The following is a 23541-nucleotide window of genomic DNA, read 5'->3' on the forward strand; positions in this document are numbered from 1 at the left end:
ACTTGGTATGGCAGGCACAGACCACAAACGAATTATGCCAAAGGCCAATGCCTAAAACTATCTTTTCAGAATCACTTCCACTCTGCGATCCTGTGAATTCTTTAAGACTATTCCTCCCTCGCTTGGGAGAGAGGTGTGTTTAGTTACCTGTGCTACCACCCAGTGCTCTATGACTAATACATTAATGTCAGGATGTCAGGGAAATGATGTAGGCTGAGATTTCACCCCACTCCACGACAGTACAGTGTTTGACGTGGTCGGGGGTTCTAGATTTAATTCTCACTAGGAGTCTGTAATGATTTCTAGTAACGTTGTGGACTTACAGACTAGTCATCTCCCTGATCCAGGGCTACCATCGCCTCCTGGCTATTAGACCCTATTTGGGACCCTGTATCATCCATCAGCGAAGATGCACTCTGAGAAAGTAAAGGCATGGAAACAGACTCCCCCATCTGTACTGTCCAGATCTGACTGGACTTCGTCCTCTTAATTAGGACCCTGCTCAGAGGGGAGTGCGCGCTCCCTGTGAGCAGACTTGCTTGCACTACCTCTGTCATGTCTCCATACTGCTGTGGCGAAACTGTTTAAATAGGCCTGCAACATGAAATTGATAAAATCAGTGGTGAACCCCTGCCAAGATAGTTCCAGGAACCCCATGAAAGATTCCAGTTTCCTATTAGTGGGCTTGGTGGCGTTTGCGCCTTTACACTTCATCAAGCCACTACTCCGGGGTTCTGGAGGCACTTTACTTCACACAGGCACAATCTTCTACGGCTTTCCAATTCTAGAGACATCTTAGAGGGCTAAGCCTGAGGCTCCCACCCTCCCCTCATGTGTCCCAAGGAACGTGGCACACGGGTGCTCCTCAATCAGCCATCCAGAGCAAATCTAGCATAATATAGGCGTATTAAGGTCTGAGGAGTCCATCATTAACATTTTTAAGACAAAACTAAGTGTTTTGAGGCAGATGGAGACTTTAAAAACAAAACTGGGAAAATCAAGATGGCCGCCACAGCAATGTTTTTGCAAAAAAAAAAAAAAAAAAAGGTTGAAAACAGTCACTAAGTACAAAAATACCTAAAAAAGGCAACCCTCTGGGAAGTCTCAGAAACCTTTAAAATACATTTGTTAAAGACCCCCCCTCACTGATTTTGTCTATAGACTGCAATAGGAGGTACTTACTGTGCCATACTGTGCTGTAATGGTGTCTCAGGCTGCTTCAGCACACATGTGCAGCATCCAGCTCCAAAACAATGAGATCTTTGGCTGCAAGTCGGACCAAAGCAGGACTGAAGTCTCAGACCCCCATGGACCTGCACAGAAAGGGGAGAGAGAGAACGCAGCCGACACCCTGAAAGCCCAAATGGACCACTACCAAGGGGGGGAGGGAGCAGCCTGCGCTCAAGCTCCTGATAATTAATTAGAGCTAGCACCTAGGGGAACAGACCCCAAGCTTTTTAAATATTTAAGCAGGCTCGTTGAATAGGTACCCGAGGGATTGGCCTGTCAGCTGACTAGTCTGATTCTTCTCCCAGGCAAAATTGCCTCAGTAACATTGAGGCCCTCTGGAGCACCAAGACCTCCAAAATTCAGACTAAAAACCAGAAAATAAAAAAGTTTTTAACAGGGCAGATCAGAAAGACACTTTCCAGCTTGCATGCACAATGAAAAACTGAAGGGGGCAGCACAGTGCACTGGATAAGGAGTAGTAGTTGAAAACTGTGATCAATACCTTCTGAACAGCTTGTGGGTTCATAATGAATGTCCATCTGGTCCAGAATGACACACCTATTGCACTAGAATTGATTAAAAAATAATGCCTACATAGTATCCTGTTGCCTGCAGGTGAAGCATGACTGCATCAACTGTGGTGTCCAAAATATACCTATAAATTCAATATAAACATTGAAATTTGGTCTTATCTGCTAATGTCCTTTCCTTGAACCCTGCTAAACCAGTTCAGATACAGGCAGAGAACACTTTCAGTGACCACAAGAATGAGTGCACAACTCTATAACTTGCCAGTATACTCTTGCCCAAGCTGATGGTATGGAATTAGCTTCTATTAGAACTGCGTTCTGATCCATCATACTTCAAATTTCAAGTTCTTCTTAAGGATCATCTTTTTACGAGGGCGTTTGGCTATTCACTTCCTTTCATCCACTGTCTACCCTCTCTCTGACCCTTCTATATGGTAACTTCTCTCCTTCTATTCCCCTTCCAGAAACTTTATGCCTCCCCCCTTCCATTTCTCCCTTCACCCCCATTGGTCTGGCATCCATCTTTTTCTCTTCCCTCCTCCAATGGTCTGGCATCTCTCCTATCCAATTCTTCCCTTACCTCTCCCACACCCCCATGGTCTGGCATTTCACTCTCTCCTCTCCCTTCCCCCCACTTCCATAAGCATCTGCCCTCTTTCTTTCCCTCCAACCCAATTCCATCCAGTATCCTTCCCCCTTATGTCTCTCTCCTTTCCCTGCACACCAATTCCATCAGCATCTGCCCCCTTTCTCTCCCTCCACCACCCTTGCCCCTTTCTCTTCCTCCACCACCCTTCTATGCTCCTCTCTCCCTCCAAACCAGCAAGGTCCCATGATGACTGCTTCTGCTGCCTCTGCTCCGGAAGACATAAGTGACGTCGAAGGGAGTGGGCCGGCAGATGTAGGGAGTTACGGCAAGTTCCCATGATGACTGTGGCTGCCCGTCCACCCCCTTCGATGTCACTTACGTCTTCCAGAGCAGAGGCGGCAGATGACAATCATCGCGGGACCTTCCTGCACTTCAGCGCGGCTGCCGACTCTGCTTTGGAATAAGTACGGCAGCTGCACTGAGGTGCAGGTGCCGTTTACAGCAGCGCGGGAGGTTCTGGACCTGGCCGGCTTTGCACCTCCCTAGGGCTGGTACCCGGGGCAGTCCGCACCCCCCGCCCTGCCCTTGGTACGCCACTGCCTGAGGGAAAGGAGTCATACAAATCGGTTGTCTAGAAAGGTTGATTTTTTTTCTGTTGTCATTTTCTATATTTCAAATACATTAAAATATTTTTATAGGGTTAAAATATTTTGGTTTTGAAAAGCCAGGAAAACAGGAGCCTACAGAGGGACAGAACAAGAGAAATTAATTTACAAAAAAATGTAATGCAACTGCATAGACATTTAAGATTTATACTATAGAATCATAGCCTACTGGGCCCAATGTGAGCTACAATGAGCACTAATTCCACTGTAAATCACCTTTGGAATTTATAGGTTTCTACTTTTATACTACAATATAGATATCCAATCAATATGTATACCACACTTAGCAAGAGATGCTTACAACAGATAAATTTGGATTGATTTTCTTGATTTCATCATAGCAATGTAGAAGAATGAGTACCACATCACAAAGTTGCTCATTAAGCAAACTGACTCATTCAAATACCTTAGCAAGACCATTTTAAGAAAATGCAGTGCTGTAAAAAGGAAATTCTCTTACCAAGCAATCCTGCTGGCTAATGTCCTTGGCGAAACCCCACCTAGCAAAGTCGGCATCATGAAATTTCAGGTCAGGGCAGCCTCAATCACGCTTCCCTGATAGTCAGGTAATAAAAGGCAGTAATTAAAAAATATGAACAGAACTCTTGCACATTCTGGACAGCATCTGACAGTTCTATGCTTATCACTGGCACACTTAGAGCTTCTGGTAACTAGGACAGGAAAAACTGAACAGCTTTACCACAGAAAAATAGGAACTGCAGCAAATGCCATGTTCTCTAATGCTTACTAAGATGGGACTCTTGAGAGGTAAAGATCCAAAGCAGTTTTAGCTGCATCTTTTAACAAAATTTTAGAATCCAAAGTTGTTGTGTTGCGTTACAGCATATAATCAAGTTCACGGCTCATGTACAAAGTAAACATAGTTAGCAGAAGCTCCGACATGAAACAAAGCAAATATTTTTACAAATATGGTACATTCTTTCTACAAGGCTCTCAAAAAATAAAAATTTATCCCAAATTTGGTGTTATTTCTATATGCCATCTTTTAACAAGGTAGCAAGTACATCCAATAGACCCAGATCTCAAATTTACCTGAAGCAGTCCCTGTTCTTCTAAGCCATGTAATATCTTAAAAGTGTCTGCAACAGACTGGGCAATGCTTATATGTGCAAGGAAAAACTAAGCTCCCCAGCTCAAATAGGATAGGATTTGTACTCTTCTATAAATTGAGTTTTTTAAAGAAGCATTAAAAGCTTACTGATTAAGTCAGTTATGCTGAAAGGTTCACTGTATATGAATGGTACTGGGGGAAAAACCCCATCACTATTGGCTAGTTACTAACATGCCCTACTCCTTTAGCACATGCTAGCATTATAATGTGCTTTCGTAATAGCCAGGTTCGACAGTATAAACATGTGAACTACTGCTGTTGTCCTATTTCTAACTAGTTGTATACAGCTACAGCAGAGGAATTTTTTGTTGTTGTTATTTTCTCTATGACTAAAGATGAAGCAGAAAATAATTCCTTCACGGAGCATGAGGATTTTGCTTAGCCCCTTAGAACTGTGAATTCCACACAAGGGGAAATTATCTTGGATGAACCTCTTTATAAAAGTGGTTAATAAATTTCTAATAAATCTAAATAGGGGAACAGAAAGACAGTATCAGGAGCAACCTCCCTGGAAAAAAATTATATTTCCTATGTTCCATTAAAAAAAAAAAAAAGTAGCCATATTTATTAGTGAGACTGAATAGCAACATTTTAATGCCAATATCCCAAGGAAGCATTTCAGCTCTGATGAATCTGGGGAGTTTGTGCTGTTTCCTCTCAGTAAAAAAAAAAAAAAATGTAATCCTTTTCTAGCCCAGCTGTGTACATACTGCCTGATGACATTCTACAAATCCCCTCGTCCCATGCTTCTTAAAATAAAGATTAATCTAAAAACCCCAAACTGTTTCATTAAGTAGTATACTAATATGGCTTTAACTATATGCTTTAACTATAATATTTAAGCTGATCCACCAAGTCTGTAGTGTTTTTGGTTATTTAAAATACAAAAAAATTGTCTGGTAATATTTCAGGGTTCATCTTCCAACCATGTAAACCAGGTTGAAATCAGAATAAAAAAAAAAGAAAGAAAAATGTAGTTTAGAAACAAGGACAATAAATAAATGTATATTTTCAAACACCAAACAAAATGATGAATTCCCATTTTGTATTTCCTCTATTTGAAAGATTGGATTTATTATATTTGATATACCGCTTGCACATGAGTATTAAGCGGTTTACAATACTAATATGTTATATTTTCAATCATTACACCTCTACTCATTGAAGAGCCAGAGTCTACTTGAAATTCCATCCTTAAGAAAAGTAAAACTGAGCGAATATAGACAGTATTTATGGTGGCAGTCCCTACATTGTGAATTCATTGCTGCAACATCTGCAGCTAATTCAACTGCTACTTTCCTTCAGAACATGACTTTTAAGTGCCTTTTTTTCAGCAGTCCTTTTGAAAAATTTTCAAATCCTACTTTGTTGCATTAAAGTTTAATTTTTATTGATATCTCTATGTTAATCAATGTTACTATGTATGTTAATATAAAAGCTGCCCAGCATTGTAGATGGAGTGGATGATAAAGTTATAAAATTGATCAAATTAGCATGACTAACTTGATTAATTCTCCCGAATAAGCATGGCTACTTGATTACTGATTGCCTTTTTTTGTACAGCATCATCAAATACTGGTTATGTACATGAAAAATACACACACTAATTAAAAAAAATGAAAAGCTGAAAGTTACAAAAATAAAGTCACTAAAGGACTATATAACAAGCAGCCCATTAAAAAAAAGTCTCAAATCGACCCTATTTTATGAAGGCAACACCCCTAAAAGGCTCCTACAATAACCCTCAATAGCAGAAATGCTCTCTGACAAATTTAGGTCTGTTTTCAGACAGGTGCAAATATGTGCACGAAGAGGTTATTTTACAAATTACACAACTCGGTCTCTGCTCTGCCCTAACTATCCCCTTGGGAAGACTTATGTACAAATCATGTTAAGTAAGTATTTGGTTGCTGTGCAACTTCTTTCTAAGTGTGTACTTCTGTGCAATTTAAGTGTCATTTTGTGTATGTAAAACATGTTTTACATGTGAAAAATGCTTTACAAAATCCCAAGTCCTTATTATGAGTCAAATCATGGTGCAATAGGATAATTTGAACAGCTTTATTATGAGTCTATAGAGTTTAAACCGCAAATTTACCCCTCCCCCTTTATGAAGCCGCGTTAGGCTTTTTTATTGCTGGCTGCAATGGTATTAGCTCTGACTCTCATGAGCGTTGGAGCTAATACCACTGTGGCCATTGATAATAAAAGCCAAAAGTGGTTTCGTAAAAAAAAAAAAAAAAAAAGGGGGGGGGGATGTTAAGCAGGTAAACACATGTGTGACTTGTCTCTGGAAAAAAAGATGACTAAATTCTCAGATCCGAAATGTTGAGAATAGCTGATTTTTCATGGCACGCGTTCATAAGCAGTTATGAAAAAGTTACATTTGAACTTCTGTAACCTTTTTTTCCCCCCACATAAAACAATGGAGTCTGGACTTTTGTATTATAGTTTGCTCTAGCAGAATTCATTAAAAACTCATTTTCTGTTTCTGAATATTTTCTTCACCTTTTCCCAGAGATGGTCACATTTGTGCAATCATACTTGCTATGTAATTGAGTTTTGAGATATATTATGGAAAATAACAGGGTTTTTTTTTTAAATGTCTTGCCTTATGCTGCTTTATTCTGTATGTTTTATGATCTACCTAGTTAATAGGCAGAGTATAAATGGTAAAATAAATAACATTTGCTTCAGCTTTAGTGCTGAAAATGCAAAATGGCTTACTGGAATTACATCTAGTAAAATTCTGTGCTAATGGAAAAAAGTATACAGCAGTATAAACTGAGGGACTTCAATTTAAAATAATCTGGTAATTTACTGATGAACATCACCAAAAACTGAAAATGGCAAACACTATTTATTTATTTAGTTTGATTTATATCCCGTCCTCCCCGAGGAGCCCAGAACGGGTTACACTAATTATAATAAGTTAGACTGTGAATAAAATGAACCCCCCCCCAAAAAAAAAAAAAAGAAGTCTCTTATAAATGCTAGGCAGTACTGGAGAGTTAAAGAGGCAAATCTAGAAGAAGGGAAGGCATTTTCTTGCCTCTTTAAATCTAAAATAAATACTACTGCCAAGTTGGTATGCTTGAAAACTTTTTTTTTTTGTGTGGAATATATTTCACCAAACCTATTCTGTTAGTTAAGAATAAAGGCAAGTACAGCTTGACCTTTCAAGAGCACTGAAAGCAAATGGATAGACAAGGTAAGATGATCCCATAACTAGCTAAAATGTCTTTCCTCACCCACCTGAAGAGGTCTGCATTTATTTCCTACAAATTATTTACATTCTAGAGTACTTTCTCATCTCACTAAGCTTTCTCTCCATTTCCACCCAGTATATGTAAGTATGCTGTTGTGACAAAAGCCGACATCCGGCAAATGATGATGGACTCTAAAAACAGCAAAAAAAAAAAAAAAAAGTTTCATTTCTAATTTGGATTTCTTTTTTTTTTTTTTTTTTGGGGGGGGGGCTGTGCCACAATCTCTGGTTCAAATACACTACTGCTATTTCTGCCCCCCCCCAAATATGAACTCTATTGCTCTTTTATTCTTGTCAACTCCTGCTTTTAATATTATGAGAGAAAAAAAAAGATCCATGAACACCTGAAAATAAATTTTGGAAAATAAAAAATCTTGGTGTATACTTCTCTCTCTGCATTCGTGGGGGTTAGGTGCAGAGCTGGCCTGCGAATAGGGAAAAATTGCAAATCATTTTTTGAGCCGGCTGTGACCCACCCCCACCTCCATCCCTGACCTTACCTGGTGGTCTGGCGGTGAAGAGGGGGAGGAGCGATCTTCCTACGCTCCTACCCCGTGCAAAGCCGTCATCAAAATGGCTGCCGTGAGTTCTCGTTATAGTCTCGAGACTACAATAGGGCCTCACGGCAGCCATTTTGATGACGGCTCTGCACGGGGAAGGAGCATAGGAAGATCGCTCCTGCCCTGCGTCACTGCTAGACCACCAGGTAAGGTCCAGGGAGGTTCGGGCAGCCTGCAAAAAGAAAAAAAAGTTAAAAAAAAAAGTGAATAACCAAATTCGTGAGTAGGGAAACCGCGAATCCAGAGGGAGAGCTGTATAGCATACAGCTCCTAAGCAGATACCTGTCATTCACCATTTCCTCCCCTCTTGGCCTTCCAACTGCCTTCTCTCTCTGGACTTGATTATTAAAACAAAAAAACCCCAACATTTAGTGACAATGATGCTAATAATTTCATCAATTACACAGGGAACCTCCCACTTCTTTTTAAGTGTTACCACTATTCATCTATCACAATAACTGTCTGTGCAGCTAGGACCAGATTCACCACTGTGCAATGACAGGCTTCTTCCTTTAAAGTGTCATGAATATGAATACCGTCTCCAACCCAAACGGCATTAGCCAGATTCGGGGATTCAAACCTCATCTTTGGTATGGCAGCGAGCTGGTCTTAATTTCCCCCTTCTGTTAAAAGACAGAGGTTGCAGGGATTTAACCCCACAAGATTAAAAAAACAAAATAAAACACCCCAACTTGTGCTTCATTTCAAAGCAAGGGGAGAACCAATCTTAGCATGTTTAAAGCATTCATATGATATTTTTACATTTACTTTGACCCAGTTGCTGTTGAAGTTTTATTCAGTAATACAAAGGAATTCATAGGGTTAAACAGGAAACCACTAAGAAGCAATGTTCACTAGCAGTGGCAAAAAGTTTATCAATATTGGGAGAAGGGCACAAAACACTGGAGAAAAATAAACATCCATAAACACAAGTGTAGTTTTACTGGATAAAGCAAAAGTCAGAGTAATCCCCCTCCAAAAAAATCTTAAATAAAACAGGGAATGAATTACTTTAAGCATCTTTGCTTCCCTTAATAGGCATTGCTATTTATTTTTCTTGTACACAGGCGATTTGTGATGCCATACAAACATTCCAACAAAACTGTGACTTCATACAAGTTGACCTAAGTAGTAAACTGTGGAAGTGAACAAACCTCTCTAAAACGATTCAGAGGTTACAGAACTATATCAGATACTATATTAGGAAGGAGATTGCTTTGGTAGACATAATCTAGGGATTTATTTCTAAATTATATTGTGCTATACATAGAATAGCTTGAGAGCGACTCTCTCTAGAGCAGTGTTCTTCAACCACCGGTCCGTGGACCGGTGCCGGTCCACAGAAATTTCCTGCTGGTCCACAGGGCCGGCACATGCATCATGCAGGCCCAAAATAGTGTTCTTCAACCGCCGGTCCACAGTGTGCTCAACGTGGCGTTATCTTCGAACCGGCTCCCTCTTCCTCACTGATTCAGTGCACAAAGCCACGGCAGCGGCTCCTATGTGCGTCCTGCACCTGAACCGGAAGCCTTCTCTCTGATGTAGCAACGTCAGAGGGAAGGCTTCCAGATGAGGTGTGGGACGTGCAAGGAGCCGCTGCCCACAGCTTTGTGCACTGCATCAGTGAGGAAGAGGGAGCCGGCCTGAAGGTAACACCAGGGGCCGCATAAAATGGCTAGGTGGGAGCAGGCCAGAAGGTAAAGTAAGGCTTAGCATAGAGGGAGGGAGACAACATAGGTGTGTATATGTATGTGGGGGGGGGGAATGATTTTATTTTTGAATTTAGTGATTGAATTTTGTCAATTTTGAGAATTTACATCTGCTGTCAGTGTTGCTTTGTGTAGTTTAATTTTGTGGTTAACCATTATGTGCTGCTAATAAGATTATATTGTGTGTATCTATGAAAAATGAATGGAAAAAGTAGTTACAATTAGTACTATTATGAGGGAGGGGTCTGGTGTGGAGATTGGGTAGAGATGGGTGGGGTCTGGCCCACGACTTAGCCCAGTGTTCTTCAACCACCAGTCTGCGGACTGATGCCAGTCCACAAAATAATTATTTTATTTCTACTGGTCCATAGGTGCAAAAAGTTTGAAGAACACTGCTCTAGAGTTTCCAATATTTTAAGGGAACTTTAAAAAGGTCCTTTGTAACGACTAAGCAGTCACAAATATAAACAGGTCGCATGCTTGCTAAATGTATCTTCTTGCAAAAGGGCAAGAGGTAATTATACAATATAACCCAGGAGGTCTTAATTCAGTCCTTGGAACATCCACAGCCAGTCTGGTTTTCAGGCAATCCACAATGAATATTCACGAGACAGATCTGCATGCAGAGGCAGCATAGGCAATCTACATTCATTGAATATATCCTCAAAACCCAACTGGCCAGGGGTGCACTGAGAACAGCAATATAACCAAACAGTTAAAAACATTTATGGAGTTTCTGCAAAAAAGCACGACTCGGACACCAAGCAATGCCTAAATCAACCACACCTATTCTCCACTCCTAACCACATCTACTTTTCAGATAGGTGTAGTTAGGTGTCAAAGGGTGCCTCGACTTAGGTGTCACTGGTCAAGAAAATACGCCACTGTAAAATTTACTCAAAAGAGCACAAAAACAAATTTTCTTCACCACTTTTAACCCCAAAATACCAAAGCAATGTAATAAAGCACTAAGCTTTGTTATTTCATCTTAATACTCATCACTGCCCATATTGCTAGATTTATTAAGAAATCTCATCCTTAGTAAGATTATATTGGTGTATGTTGGGCTAGGTTTAATGAGGAAATGGATGTCAACAGTGGTATGCCTCAAGGTTCAGTTCTTGCACCTGTTTTTTTTCAACATTTTTTTCAAGTGATATTGCTAAAGGGCTGACTGGAACGATTTGACTCTTTGCAGATACCACCAAAATTTACAATAGATTAGATACCCATGATGGTGTGGATATTATGTGGAAGGACCTAGTGAAGCTTGAGGAAGGGTTTGAAATTTAGCAGCTAAGAAATGCAAGGTCATGCATTTGGGCTGCAAAACTGAAAAATCTTGCACTTATAACTATGACAAATTTAAACCAGTGATTCCCAACCCTGTCCTGGAGGAACACCAGGCCAATCGGGTTTTCAGGCTAGCCCTAATGAATATGCATGAGAGAGATTTGCATATGATGGAAAATTTGCTTCATGCATATTCATTAGGGCTAGCCTGAAAACCCAATTGGCCTGGTGTTCCTCCAGGACAGGGTTGGGAACCACTGATTTAAACTATAAACTGTATACTGATTTTATATCCCTAGTTTGTGTCACGTTAGGATAAAAACTTGCATTGAAAAACCCTTTATTGTAACTATGGCAAATCGCAACCTGTAAAGCATATATTGGTATTAGATCCCTAATATGTGTCGAGTTAGGATAAAAAGTTTACTGTAACTATGGCAAATTGTAACCTGTTAATTATATATTATGTATGTTAGCCTGTAATCTATTCTGAGCTCTTTGGGGAGGATGGGATAGAAAACAAGATAAATAATTTATTCCCCCCTTCCACAACAATCAGATACTCCTTAAACTTGCTCCAACTATATGATACACTGGATTTTCTTTGCAGCCTTATAGAAAGAGTGCAGTCCAAAACACGAGTGATTTATTGTGGAGTACAGTGCAGAGGAAACAAAGATGCAACAATATAAAATACAGATAGCTAATTACATAACATTACAAGGATACCTGCTCAGATCCAAGTTAATTTTCCACTTTTCAATAGGTGTGTTCACAAAATGTACACCCAATTATTAAAATGCCCATGTAATTAAACACAGGATTTTTGTTCTGTTTTAATATCTACTTGCATAGCTTCAGTGCTTGGTTGTCCTTTGTAGTTTATAAAGATGTGCCATAAAAATACTTTTTTAATGTGGAACAGGTTTCTACTACAGAATAGATTAATTTACTTAAGATTCACAAGCATTGAAGTTAAAATTTGAACATTTCACAGAATGAACATTTTCCTGACAGAGAAATGCCCTCTGCTCCTATAGCAAAAACAAATTTACTGCAAAAAAAAAAAAAAAAAAAATAATAATAATTTGTGGCTATGTGAAAATTTCAGCTAAAAATGATATTCTGTTTACTTTTTAACAAACATTTTCATAGAGCCACTAACAGAAGCAGAACTATCTTGGCAATGTGTAGCTAATTCTATATATTAATCACAAAAAATAACCCCACTGTAAAAAAGTTGAAGCTAGTAAATGGTTGGGAAGATTGAATCCTGGTTAACAACAGATTTTTTTTCTGGAACATTATGACAGTCATTAAACTACTGCTTTAAATGAGTGATCAAATAAAATTTCAAATTTCCAAAAATTTCAAGCATTTACATTGTTCCCCTTCTGAGCAAAAGAACATCTAAGTATCAATTACAAGGATATCAATATATTTTTTCAATACTCTGTATTCAACCATTACAATTTGTGTTAAGGGAAGCAGGCTTTGTTTTTTTCTTTTTGGGCTTTAGAGTAATTTTTTTTAATATAAAATTCTAGTCAAAGGGTCCAATTGCATATAAACCAAGGGAAGCAGGGGTGCAAGTGCCAATCCAGCAAAATACATATGCCTTGATACCTTGCGCAATCAAATTTTTATTTTTTTTCCAGATTGGCTTTAAGAGGAAAACCATACTGTTGTCCAGAACATTTCTAAATACATTTCACATTCTTGATTAATGAAATGTTAAGTTGCATTTTTGGAATCCAGGTTCAATTTTATTGTCTTCTATTCCACCACAGGGAATAACTGTGAATGTTGAGCACTGAGGACTGTGACAAAACCAATCATTTTGCCCTTAACACAACAGGAGTCCGAACTAGAAATCAACAGTGCTTGTAAAACATTACTAGCAGTGTCCTAATTACACAAATTCCATCGTGTTACCAGACTGGTAGGAGAGAACAGGTTTTCAAATCTTTTATATAGATGTCTAAAATGCCTGTTTCTGTCTGATGTGTAGCAAGTGCTTTTTATATCTAGAAACAGAAATATGCAACAGTTGTAGGAAGCTTTAGGTAAAAAATTTAATCTATGTTGCCTTAAAAGTCAAGCCTAACTATATAGGTCAAAGACCTAATAGGACTAGAAAGGTAAAATTTATTCATATATTTGTAGATCATTGAGTTATAGCATTGGTAAACTGCTTAATACTTATATGTCATAGCAGTATATCAACAATAAATCAAATCAATCCTTTCCTTGAATCCTGCTAGACCAATCCAAGTAAGTGGGCTGTATCCCCCTCTCAGCAAATGGCGGTAGAAACTTTACTATTCTAGCAACTTTACTGATATAAGGGCTGGACAGACTAGAAGCTTTCAGTATGTAAATTCCAAAGCAGCTTAAGGTAAATGCTGAACTCTCAAATTTAAACTCCTTTTGGGTAAAGATTGAACATCTGAACTCCTCCTACTCTTGCTATTCAATAGTAGGCTGAAGATCAAGTGTGAATGAATCTGAGACACCATCAATGCTAAAGTCTTCCAGGAAAGGTCCTGGCCTGGTCTAGTAGGAGTCAAAGAAAGGAAATTTAAACAGATATGGATAAATTTCACCTTCCTTTTCATCTTGCTAGACCAGTCCAAACAAGTGGGATGTACAAAAGCACATCACGGGAAGAGAAGGCCTCCTGAATTATCAAAGGACTTTCTGTCCCAATGGGCAGGAAGGAAGAACTAATGAAAAGGTTCAGTTTATGAAGTGTCCAGGACGTTTCCATCAATGCCTATGCCCTAGAAGCAGGAAGACGACACTATTATTCAAATGAAATGAAGAGACCCATCTTCAGCAGAAACAGTGAAGCTGTACATAAAGAATCCGAGTTCTCTGCAAAATATAAGCATGAATCCCTGCAGGGCAAAACCTGTAGCTTTGACACTTGATGGCCCACACCCCACCTCTGAAGTGAGATCGCCATAAAGGTACATGTATGGTAGTCCCACCAGGACACTGGGAACTAGGTTCAGATCCCACTGCCTGAGATTAGTTGTCAAAGGTGTTTCATGCTTTTCAAGGAATGCATGTGAGAATGCACCACAAAACCCACCACCTTTACTTTGCTGTGGAAACAAAAAAGAGCCAGAAACTGGATCTTCAAGGAACTGAGCACTAAGTCTTGATCTAATCCAGGCTGCAGAAGGTCCAGAACGTAGGCCATTTTCACGAATCACATGGAGAAAGTGTGCAGGGCCCATGCACCATTCCTGAAGACTCATCAAAAATGGATGTAGATCAAGAATATAATCTCTTTGCCTTTAGCTTATAGAAATGACTGAGGAAAAACCCCTATTTCTCAGGCGCTTCCATATCAAGGTCCAAGCCCTAAATCAAAAGAAATTGGGATCTTCTAAGATCATAAGGCCCTGCTGCAGCAGTTCCCAGCTTCTTGGAAGGGGAAGCAGAGGACATGACAGATGAATCAGGTCTGCATACAAAGGCCATCAGGGTAAATCCAAAGCTAGCTGAATCACCAGAAAAGGAATGTACTGTCACCCTCCAGAAAACCTTGATGAGAGACCAGAGAGAAAATACTATAGGGTTTCTGCTGGACCTACAGCTGTACGATGGCATTTATTCTGTCCAAGATGAGCTTTTTTCAACTGAAGGATAGGGGAAATGTATTTCTCCTCATTGCCATTAGGTTGCAGCATGGGGGGGGGGGCTTCAATAATCCACCTGGGCCTGAAAGGCCAATGGGCTCAGCTCCCATTATACCAATCTCAGAGGTTCCAGATGAGAAAATCCACTTGTTAGTTAACCCTACGTGCACTGCTGAGAGAGCAAAGAAGCTGTTGCTCTGCCCAGCCACATAACCACACCAGGTGCTTCCTTTCTTGTAGTACAATGAAAATCTCAGCACTTAATTGACTTAAATGGAGACTATTGCATAATTCAGTCCGTTAATGCAAGAAATTATCTTACAAGTGTGTCTCACTCCATTTTAAACTACTTTGTTCAAAGATTTATGATTTTCATAGATCCTCAGAGGGCCACCACGCACTCAAATGTGTTTCATACGTTATACTTAACTAAAAAATCAGGTCCAGTGACGAAAGGGTGCATAAAGCCCCGCACTATGAAACACATTTGAGTGCGTGGTGGCCCTCTGAGGATCTATGAAAATCATAAATCTTTGAACAAAGTAGTTTAAAATAGAGTGAGGCACACTTGTAAGATCCTTTCTTGTAGTGGCATTGTCAAATATGACCTAGACCACCTTGCACATTCTTAAAGTAGGAAGTGCTGATGCAGGGGATGAACATATCTTTTTGCCAGCCAGTTGATGAACCACATCAGTTCTGACTTGGACAAAAGGCTCTGAGCAGCCAACTAAGACAACTTGCTCTCCAGCCTGTGACACTCCTATTTCATCACCACCAAGTTGGGAGGGTACAATGGAACTCTAACAGTTAGCTATACTGTTCCTCTACATTAAGGCGCCTCGAAAAGCTGCAGATAGGGAGAAACATCAAAATCCCAGGAGCTTGAGGTCCAACAGCACCTTCTGAAGAGGATGCACACCGAGTTCTTATCCAAGAAGCCACTGACAATGTTGCTATTATAGAATCGAGCAATAAGGGGTAGTTCTAGACCAGTGGTCTCAAACTCAAACCCTTTGCAGGGCCACATTTTAGATTTGTAGGTACTTGGAAGGCCTCAGAAAAAATAGTTAATGTTTTATTAAAGAAATGACAATTTTGCATGAGGTAAAACTCTTTATAGTTTATAAATCTATCCTTTTGGTTAAGTCTTAATAATAATATTGTAATTTATCGCTAAAGAGACATATGATCAAGAAGCTGTTTTATTTTACTTCTGTAATTATAATAAACATACCGAGGGCCTCAAAATAGTACCTGGTGGGCCGAATGTGGCTCCCGGGCCACGAATTTGAGACCACTGTTCTAGACCATCAGAGTCTCTTGCAAATAAAGCCCTCTTTTGAACCTGCAACTTGCACATTCATATCCCTCTAGGGCAGTGGTCTCAAACTCGCGGCCCGGGGGGGAGGGGGGAGGAACATGCGGCCCACCAGGTACTATTGTGACGCCCTCGGTATGTTTATCATAATCACAAAAGTAAAATAAAACAGTTTCTTGATCATATGTTTCTTTAGCTATAAATGACAATATTATTATTAAGACTTAGCCAAAAGGAAAGATTTATAAACTATAAAGAGTTTTACTTCATGCAAAATTGTCATTTCTTTAATAAGCCATTAACTATTTTTTTCTGCGGCCCACCAAGTACTGCCATATCCAAAATGTGGCCCTGCAAAGGGTCTGAGTTTGAGACCACTGCTCTAGGGAAACAGATCATGAACTGTTTCTTCTAGTACCCAGTTTTGTGTCATAACTCCCTCCCACCTATTCAAACTCCTGTAAGGGAACCAACTAACTCTTGACAAAGCTCACTAATGCAAGATTTAGACTGATGTCATCATTTCTTGGGAGCCCTCAACCAAGTCTGCTCAGATTAGCCAGTCATCCAGATAAAGCTGACCTCCTTGCTTGTGAAGATTTACAACAATCACCATTACCTTGGAGATGCATGCTGCTGTCGCTAGACCAAAAGGCATTACACTGAACAGAAAATGCCCACCAAAAACATAGAAGTGTAAGCAGCAACTTTGCGATTCCCTGATTACAGTGTGGAGAACAGCTTGTGCCAGGTCCAGGAAGGTTAAAAACTCCCAGAGCCTGACTAAAGAAATCAAAGAGTGCCGAGTCTCTACATAGAAAACATTGACCCCTTTCAAGTCTAAGATGGGGAGAAAAGAACAGCTCTTCTTGGGAACAAAAGAAACTGAATACCAACCCAGAACTAGCTCCTAGTGAGGAACTAGCTAAACCATTCCTAAGTGGAGCAACTTCTGAAGGGTGACTTCAAGTTTATTTTTATTTGGATATACCACCTATCAAGCCGTCTAAGCAGTGTACATACATATTTAAAAGTAAAGCATGAGTGTTCAGGGTCTCATAAATACAAAAAGAGACACTGTACAGGAGGTAGGTAGGGAGAAACTAATTACAGTACAACAAATGCCTAATAACCAACACAAACAACAAAAATGAATGATACGATAGGAAGAAATACTAGATAGCTGTGTTCTTCAGGGGTTAAAATTCAGGATGATGCCATAAAAGCATATGCCAACTGGACCACCTCGAGACATCACTGGTCTAAGGTGATTAGGGCCCATTCATTGTAGAAGTGGGAGTACCAGATACTCATCATCATCTCAATGGACCTGGGAACTATCACTGGGGCCATGCTCGGGTGTGTGTGTGTGTGTGAGGGGGGTGGTTGAACCACCAATTTCTATCTGCATGCAAGCTCCCTGAAAGGATTTGCTATTTAGAGGCCCCTAAGGTAACTGAAATTTGTAATCTCAAAACAATTCTGTCTTATTTTTGGAGCAGTCTTGGGGAATTACTTCTCAGATATCCTTCACCAGTTTTCCTAAGTCTTCCCGAACAACAGGCAACCCTGAAAGGAGAGCTTACCACGCACGATGTGTTTTAGAAGCCAATTCTACTGCCCAATGTTGAAACCACAGTTACCTACGAGCCACTACTACAGATGATATTGCCCATGCAAGAAGCGGACCAAAGTTGTAGAAGACATCCAATAGAAGTATTGCTTTCAGCAAAGCTGAGAGCTGCTGAGCCCATGTCAAGCGGGCACAGACCATATAGCCTTTCACACATGGAGGCCTACACTCTGGTGGCCAAACATCCATCCAAGTGCCCATTTGAGCACCTGCTCCTCCTTGCAATCGTGTGTTCCTCAGAGCTAACACCTCTTCCACAGGGATCATGGTTTTCTTTGTAATCGTTGCAACCAGCATTCTTGACAAGTGAAAAAGTTATACAGATCCTATCAAGGTAATAAACAAGTATCCTCAGAAACTTGGTGCCCCTTAGAATGTCCCCTCTGGAGCCTCCCTCTCCGCTAAAATCATGTGGGAGAGCAACCTATGCACTGAAAAAGCCTTATACAGCTTCTGGTGCTCTCATGAATGAGATGTCTGTCTGCTACCTCCACCTGAAGAACCCCTGTAATATGAAGCACGGAGATCACGAAATCAGATGACCCAGTTTCTCCCTTCAGAACAAGCACACAACTGGAAATTCCAATCCACCTCCTCCTCCACAGAAAAGTTCTCTTTGGCTAATAAAAACTGGACTTGTAAAGGTGATCGCTGTCCTCCAGCACTCTCAGGTCCTCCCAAAACATGCCATGGGCATTATAGGAGCCCAATCTCTCAGAGTCATCACTTTGCTGCGTCTTAATGGCATTCAGCAGCCCTTGGGGTCCTGATCAATAGCTCCCTTCCTCCACAAATCTTAATTCTCAATGCTGCCTGCATTCAGGCTTAGGATCAAAAGGGCCACTGTTCCTGCCAAGATTTGGAACAGTGTAGCAGTAAAGGCAGGAATATGGGCAGCCACAGGATACCTGTGGTTCTCCTCAGGATAATTACCAGGTTCTCCTAGAGATTCCATAGACAAGGCCCCAACACATGTAGAGCAAAAGGAACCAGGCAGTGCCACTTTGCCATTTGTTCCTAAAGGGTCCTAATTTGATGCTGAGCATCGCGCTGCCTGTGTTTGCCTAAGCTGATCTTCCTCACTAACAAACTCACCTCTTGAATGCCCCTGTTGGAGGCCAGGTTACCATTATCAACCCCCCCCCCCAAAGAACTCAAATAGCAACACTGCACTGCTGCAAAAACCTCCTAGAATCCTATAAAGGCAATCAGGATTTCTTCCTTTATTTAAATTAGCCCTGCAGAGGTGCACTGGGGCCAAGGCATGAGAATCCAAACACACTGCCTCCTGAGGCTGCTGCTAGACAGCCTCACTGAGCTCCAGCCTGTGGGATAGGCTTGGAATTCAAAGGGAAACATCCTACCCTCAACTGGGTTAAGGACAGTTTCCCAAAACCGAGGAAAAGAAAGCCAAGAAACTTAATCACAGGCCATGGACTGCAGAATGAAGAATCAAACCCAGACACCAAACCAGTTGTACCAACTGAACCTACATCATCTACTGGAGATAGAAAAATACTGAAGGAGCCCTTACACTGGTGATGTCACTGGAAGAGTTCGGTTTTTCTACCTCTATCTGCTGGTAGGAGAGTACAACACACTTGTTTGAACTGGTCTAGCAGGATGAAAAGGAGCCAAAAATGCAGTTCCAACAGGTGACAATTTTGTTCCATTTCAATAAGTCAGACATTAGATTCTGAAACTCCACAGCTAAATGATCTAACATTTGTTGTACTGAATCTTCTTATGCTTACAGATATCTTTGTAAACTTGACAATATGCAAACTGTGGATTATTTTCTATTGTTAAAATTTGACTAAGTCTGCCTTCGTTAAATCACCTTCACTGCAATATGTTATATCCAGGAAAAGTCCAGATCTTCAAACTCTCTCCTCCCAGTCACCCACCACCACCACCACCACAAAAAATATCTGTTGCTCCATAGTGTCTGTTAGATGTGAGAAGGTAGTTTTCCTTTTTCCTATTTAAATATATAAACAGAAAAACAGGACCAATGCAAAGGTTCAGGAGAAGGGTTCTACCTTCAAGTGCCAAGCTATGCTGAATGAAATCTGATAATTACCTTCTCACACCAAGGCAAAAGATATCCTAAAACAGCACCAATAAAAATCATTCAGACATCATTAAATTATAAAATAAGAATGTTTTTATGGCCCTGTAACTAATGGATGTGCTACCACACAATGAATTTTGCTGAAATATTTAAACAGTTTACTGTAAAGGTTGATGCAGCTTTGCAATTAAGCATTAGCCCAATAGGAAAACTTACTCTTATTTAATGCGTTGCTCATATTATTCCAGTTTTGGATGAAGTTATAGAAATATGGAACTCACTGGTTCACACATAAGGGGTTTTGCTTTTGTTATTAGAACAAAATGCAATGATTCTGAATGACAACAAATCACAACAGAGTGACAAGACAAACTGTAGAAATTAAATAGGTAACTTCCCTTTGGACTGTACATCTGCTATCAATTCAAGCAGTCTCAGTGAAACATTTTCAGACTGCATGTTACAATTTCACTGTTCATTTGTTTTCCAAAGCAGCAAAATAAACGTTGCTAGTTTGGAAATGAAAGTTTGCAAAACGAGGTGGTTCTTATCTCTTTCGAGGTGAGATATGATTTAGATAATAAAAAAATAAAAGATTATATAGGGGTGAAATTAGTCTCCAACAAAGATTAACTATAACTAAAATGTGTGAAAAACAAATTTAGCATTTCTAAACATCATGATTGCCAATGTAAAGTTCACACTCCCTGCAATGCATGAATTGCCCTAAGTAAACTAGAATATGCTATATATAGCTAAGAAAAAAATCTAACTGTTGTAAATAAAAGCAAGGGTGACGAAATATGTCCCCTGCAAAGAACACCAGTTTTCCCTCATCCACATTGGGCTCAAACAACGTTAAGTTTGAGATTCAATAATGCTTTCTGAAACACTGATTTGAACAGAACTATACCCCACCTGTTTTGGTTTTGAAAAGTCTGCATAGAATCAGAGCATGCTGGATCATTTTGGCACAACATAAGAGGGTTTAACAAGAAGGGAAACAGTCCTTGGTACCTGCACAGCATCAATTTAAATTGTTTAACTTAACATTTGAAAATAGGTCCAATTCAGAGAAGATTGCCTGCAGTGATTGCTCACCATTAGAGAAATCCAACAATTAGAAAAATTGCACTTTTTTTTTATTCATAGATTTGATCACTCACATAGGCAGTTTGGTAAATTTTGTTTTGCCATTTTGGATGTTTTGGCAAAGATTCTTGCAAGTGAAATGTTTTAGGACACAATTGAATTTGAAATAGGTAAAATGTTTTCAATAGATTTTTGAGTTTTATTGAAATTTTACATAAACAAGAAATTGTAAATACAATCACATCAAGGAACAAATTGCCACGGTTTTTGACGGCTGAAGCCAAACAAATTTTTGTAGGGCAGATTTTCAAAAAGGTGTGATGTTATAACAATTTAAAAATACAGTTAGCCTACTTCTAGAAATGCAAAACATACAATTGTGGTTTTGTGTTTTTTTTTTCTTTTCCTTTTTAAGTACAAGAAAACTTAAAATTTGTTGTTTTAATCTCTTAAAACTACTAAGACAAAGCACTAGCTTTTACTTTATATACAGCATTCTCCTATGCAGTGTATCCCAACTCCAAAACAAACTGTCCAAAACAAGTTGTTCCTGCAAAAAAACATGATTGAACATTATGCCTCCCCATCATCCTCAGAATCTGTTAAAAATGAAGCTTAAAACAATAAAAAGTACTGGATTCCCCAAGGGGAAAAGGGATTGTGACAGGTCAATAATGTCCAAATGCATTTATGAAAAGAGAAAAATAAAAAAACCCTCAGGTATATATTTATATATATATACACAAGATTGTGATTCTTCAGCCCAGTATCAACGGAAGCCAATTGCTACCGAAGGGTGTATAATTACGTCAATTTTCTTTGTTTCTTTTTTTTTTTTTTTAAGAATAAAGATATAGCCAATCAGAATTCATCAATACTGTCAGGCCCTCACTTGTCTACTTCCACTGCTGCCCATAAGTATCCTGATAAAATTCCTGGTTGTCATTATTGTAACCATAGTTACCAGAATAGTCACCACCTTGCTGAAGCGGCTGCTGAGCGATGGGTTGGGAGCCCCAGTTCTGCTGGTTGTTGGTCTGGCGGCGCTTGGAATCTGGCTGGTTATATCCATCTGACTTTCGCTTGCCTCCAACGTTGCCACCACGATTGCCTCTGGGTCCACGAGCACCACGTCCTCTCTGCTGCTGGGAAGGACCCCCTCTCCCACCCCGGGTTCCTCTTGGTGGTCCTATGGGTGCCCCCCTTTGTGAATAGCCAGATCTACCTCTTGGCAGTGGCGCTCCCCTCCCCCTGGGTGGTGGAGGGGCACCTCTCCCACCCCTTCCTCCTCTTCCTCTGACTGGATAGCCATCATCGTAACCGTAGTAGGGATCTTCATAGCCACCCCTATAATCATGGTAATCATAGCCATAGTAATCATCATAATAATCTTCATAGCCATAGTAATCTGGTGGGTAGACATAGCCCCCTCTCCCACCACGCCCTCGACCTCGCATGGGAGGTGGCATACGAGGCGGAGGGTAGTAGTAATAGTCTTCATACCTAACAAGGAAAAGAAATGTATTAGTGTGCCCCTAGGAGGTGAGATGTGAAATCTACTCTCTTGGAAAAACTGCCCTGCATCTGCATATTCCAAAAAAGTGACAAGCTGTAGATCTGGTTACAAGGGTCAATCAATCAGAAAGCTTTATGTAAATCTGCATATATGCCTGATTTATCAAATACTTATAAAGGGCAAAAAGCAACTTCATATCAATTAAAAAAAGTAATTTAACCAAGCTAGTAATAAACCCCCTCCCCCCAAAAAAAAAAAAGAATGTAAAGCCGATCCTAAACAGTTCAAAGCAGACAGAATATTCCATCAGAATACATTCAAAAAGTCTTCAAATACTCTGAGACGTTCTCTCATATAAAGTTCCTTTTCAACCTTTGAGTTGTGAAATGCTTTAAAGTACCCGAGAGAGGGTTTAGTTTTTAATTTTTAACAGAACACACATCAGCTTTGGACTATTTAGAATAAGATGAATCCTTTCACAACCCGATTAGATTATGCGTTTGTATTAATGTGAAGCTGCAGTTTCCCTTCTTTTTTTTTTTAAACTTGTTTACTTCTGATATATTCACATTACAAAAATGCAAATCCAAACTAACATTTTTATAGTGTACTGAAATGTTTCATTAAGCCAGTAAACAGGTTTATCAGCCTTCTGACTAGCTCTTTATGAAGTTATAATACAACATGCTTACAGTAAACTAGCATAATTTTATGTACCCTTTTGCCTTGAAGGCTCAGTTAAAAAGCATGGGTTGTTTCTAAATATAGCTTTCCAGGTTATCAAATTTTAAGAAATTACCGCATTTCCAGGTTATAAGTTGCAGTTTATTACATACAAACTTGTGGGTGTCACTTATGCAAAGGAGCAACTTATATGCAAACTTTACATACTGCTGGTAATCTGTTGCTGATGGTTTGATTTGCTCTGCTGCACACAGTAAACTGATCCAGGAAAAGGGATCACACCATTTTAAAAATCCTTCAAAGTTCTCATCCTTAGCTGTCACTGTGAAAGAGCGGTCAGAAATTTCCAGAGGTATTGCTAGTTCATTTCCGTTAGCATCTTCATCATCTTTGTTGCCATCCTCAATTTTAAGCCAGACTTTATCATCATCTTCTCATTTATGCTTGTGCTGCCTGGCAGTGAAGCGGCAGTTCATCATCTTACTGCGTGACACTGCATTAATTAATCTGGTACCAGTGTGATATAAAAGTACAGTGATGCACCAGTACAGTACCATAATTCTTAATTTTTTATCCCCTTCAAAAATATGGGAAA

General features: G+C 39.8%; 1 protein-coding gene across 8 annotated transcripts in view; it reads right to left on the reverse strand.

The window, feature by feature from the left end:
- HNRNPR (heterogeneous nuclear ribonucleoprotein R) overlaps nucleotides 1-23541 on the reverse strand; it is a 160173-nt gene that overhangs the window by 26697 nt on the left and 109935 nt on the right. For 5 of the 8 annotated variants that reach the window (XM_033953566.1, XM_033953564.1, XM_033953565.1 and 2 more), the window contains one exon: nucleotides 21524-22249. In XM_033953566.1, the coding sequence (XP_033809457.1) occupies nucleotides 21643-22249 (607 nt within the window). In that variant the 3' untranslated portion in view covers nucleotides 21524-21642. Of the gene's footprint in view, nucleotides 1-3474; nucleotides 3570-21523; nucleotides 22250-23541 lie in introns of those variants that run through there. The other 3 variants (XM_033953567.1, XM_033953568.1, XM_033953569.1) reach the window with 2 other exon arrangements.

The sequence above is a fragment of the Geotrypetes seraphini genome, chromosome 8, assembly GCF_902459505.1.
Source record: "Geotrypetes seraphini chromosome 8, aGeoSer1.1, whole genome shotgun sequence".
Lineage (NCBI taxonomy): Eukaryota > Metazoa > Chordata > Amphibia > Gymnophiona > Dermophiidae > Geotrypetes > Geotrypetes seraphini.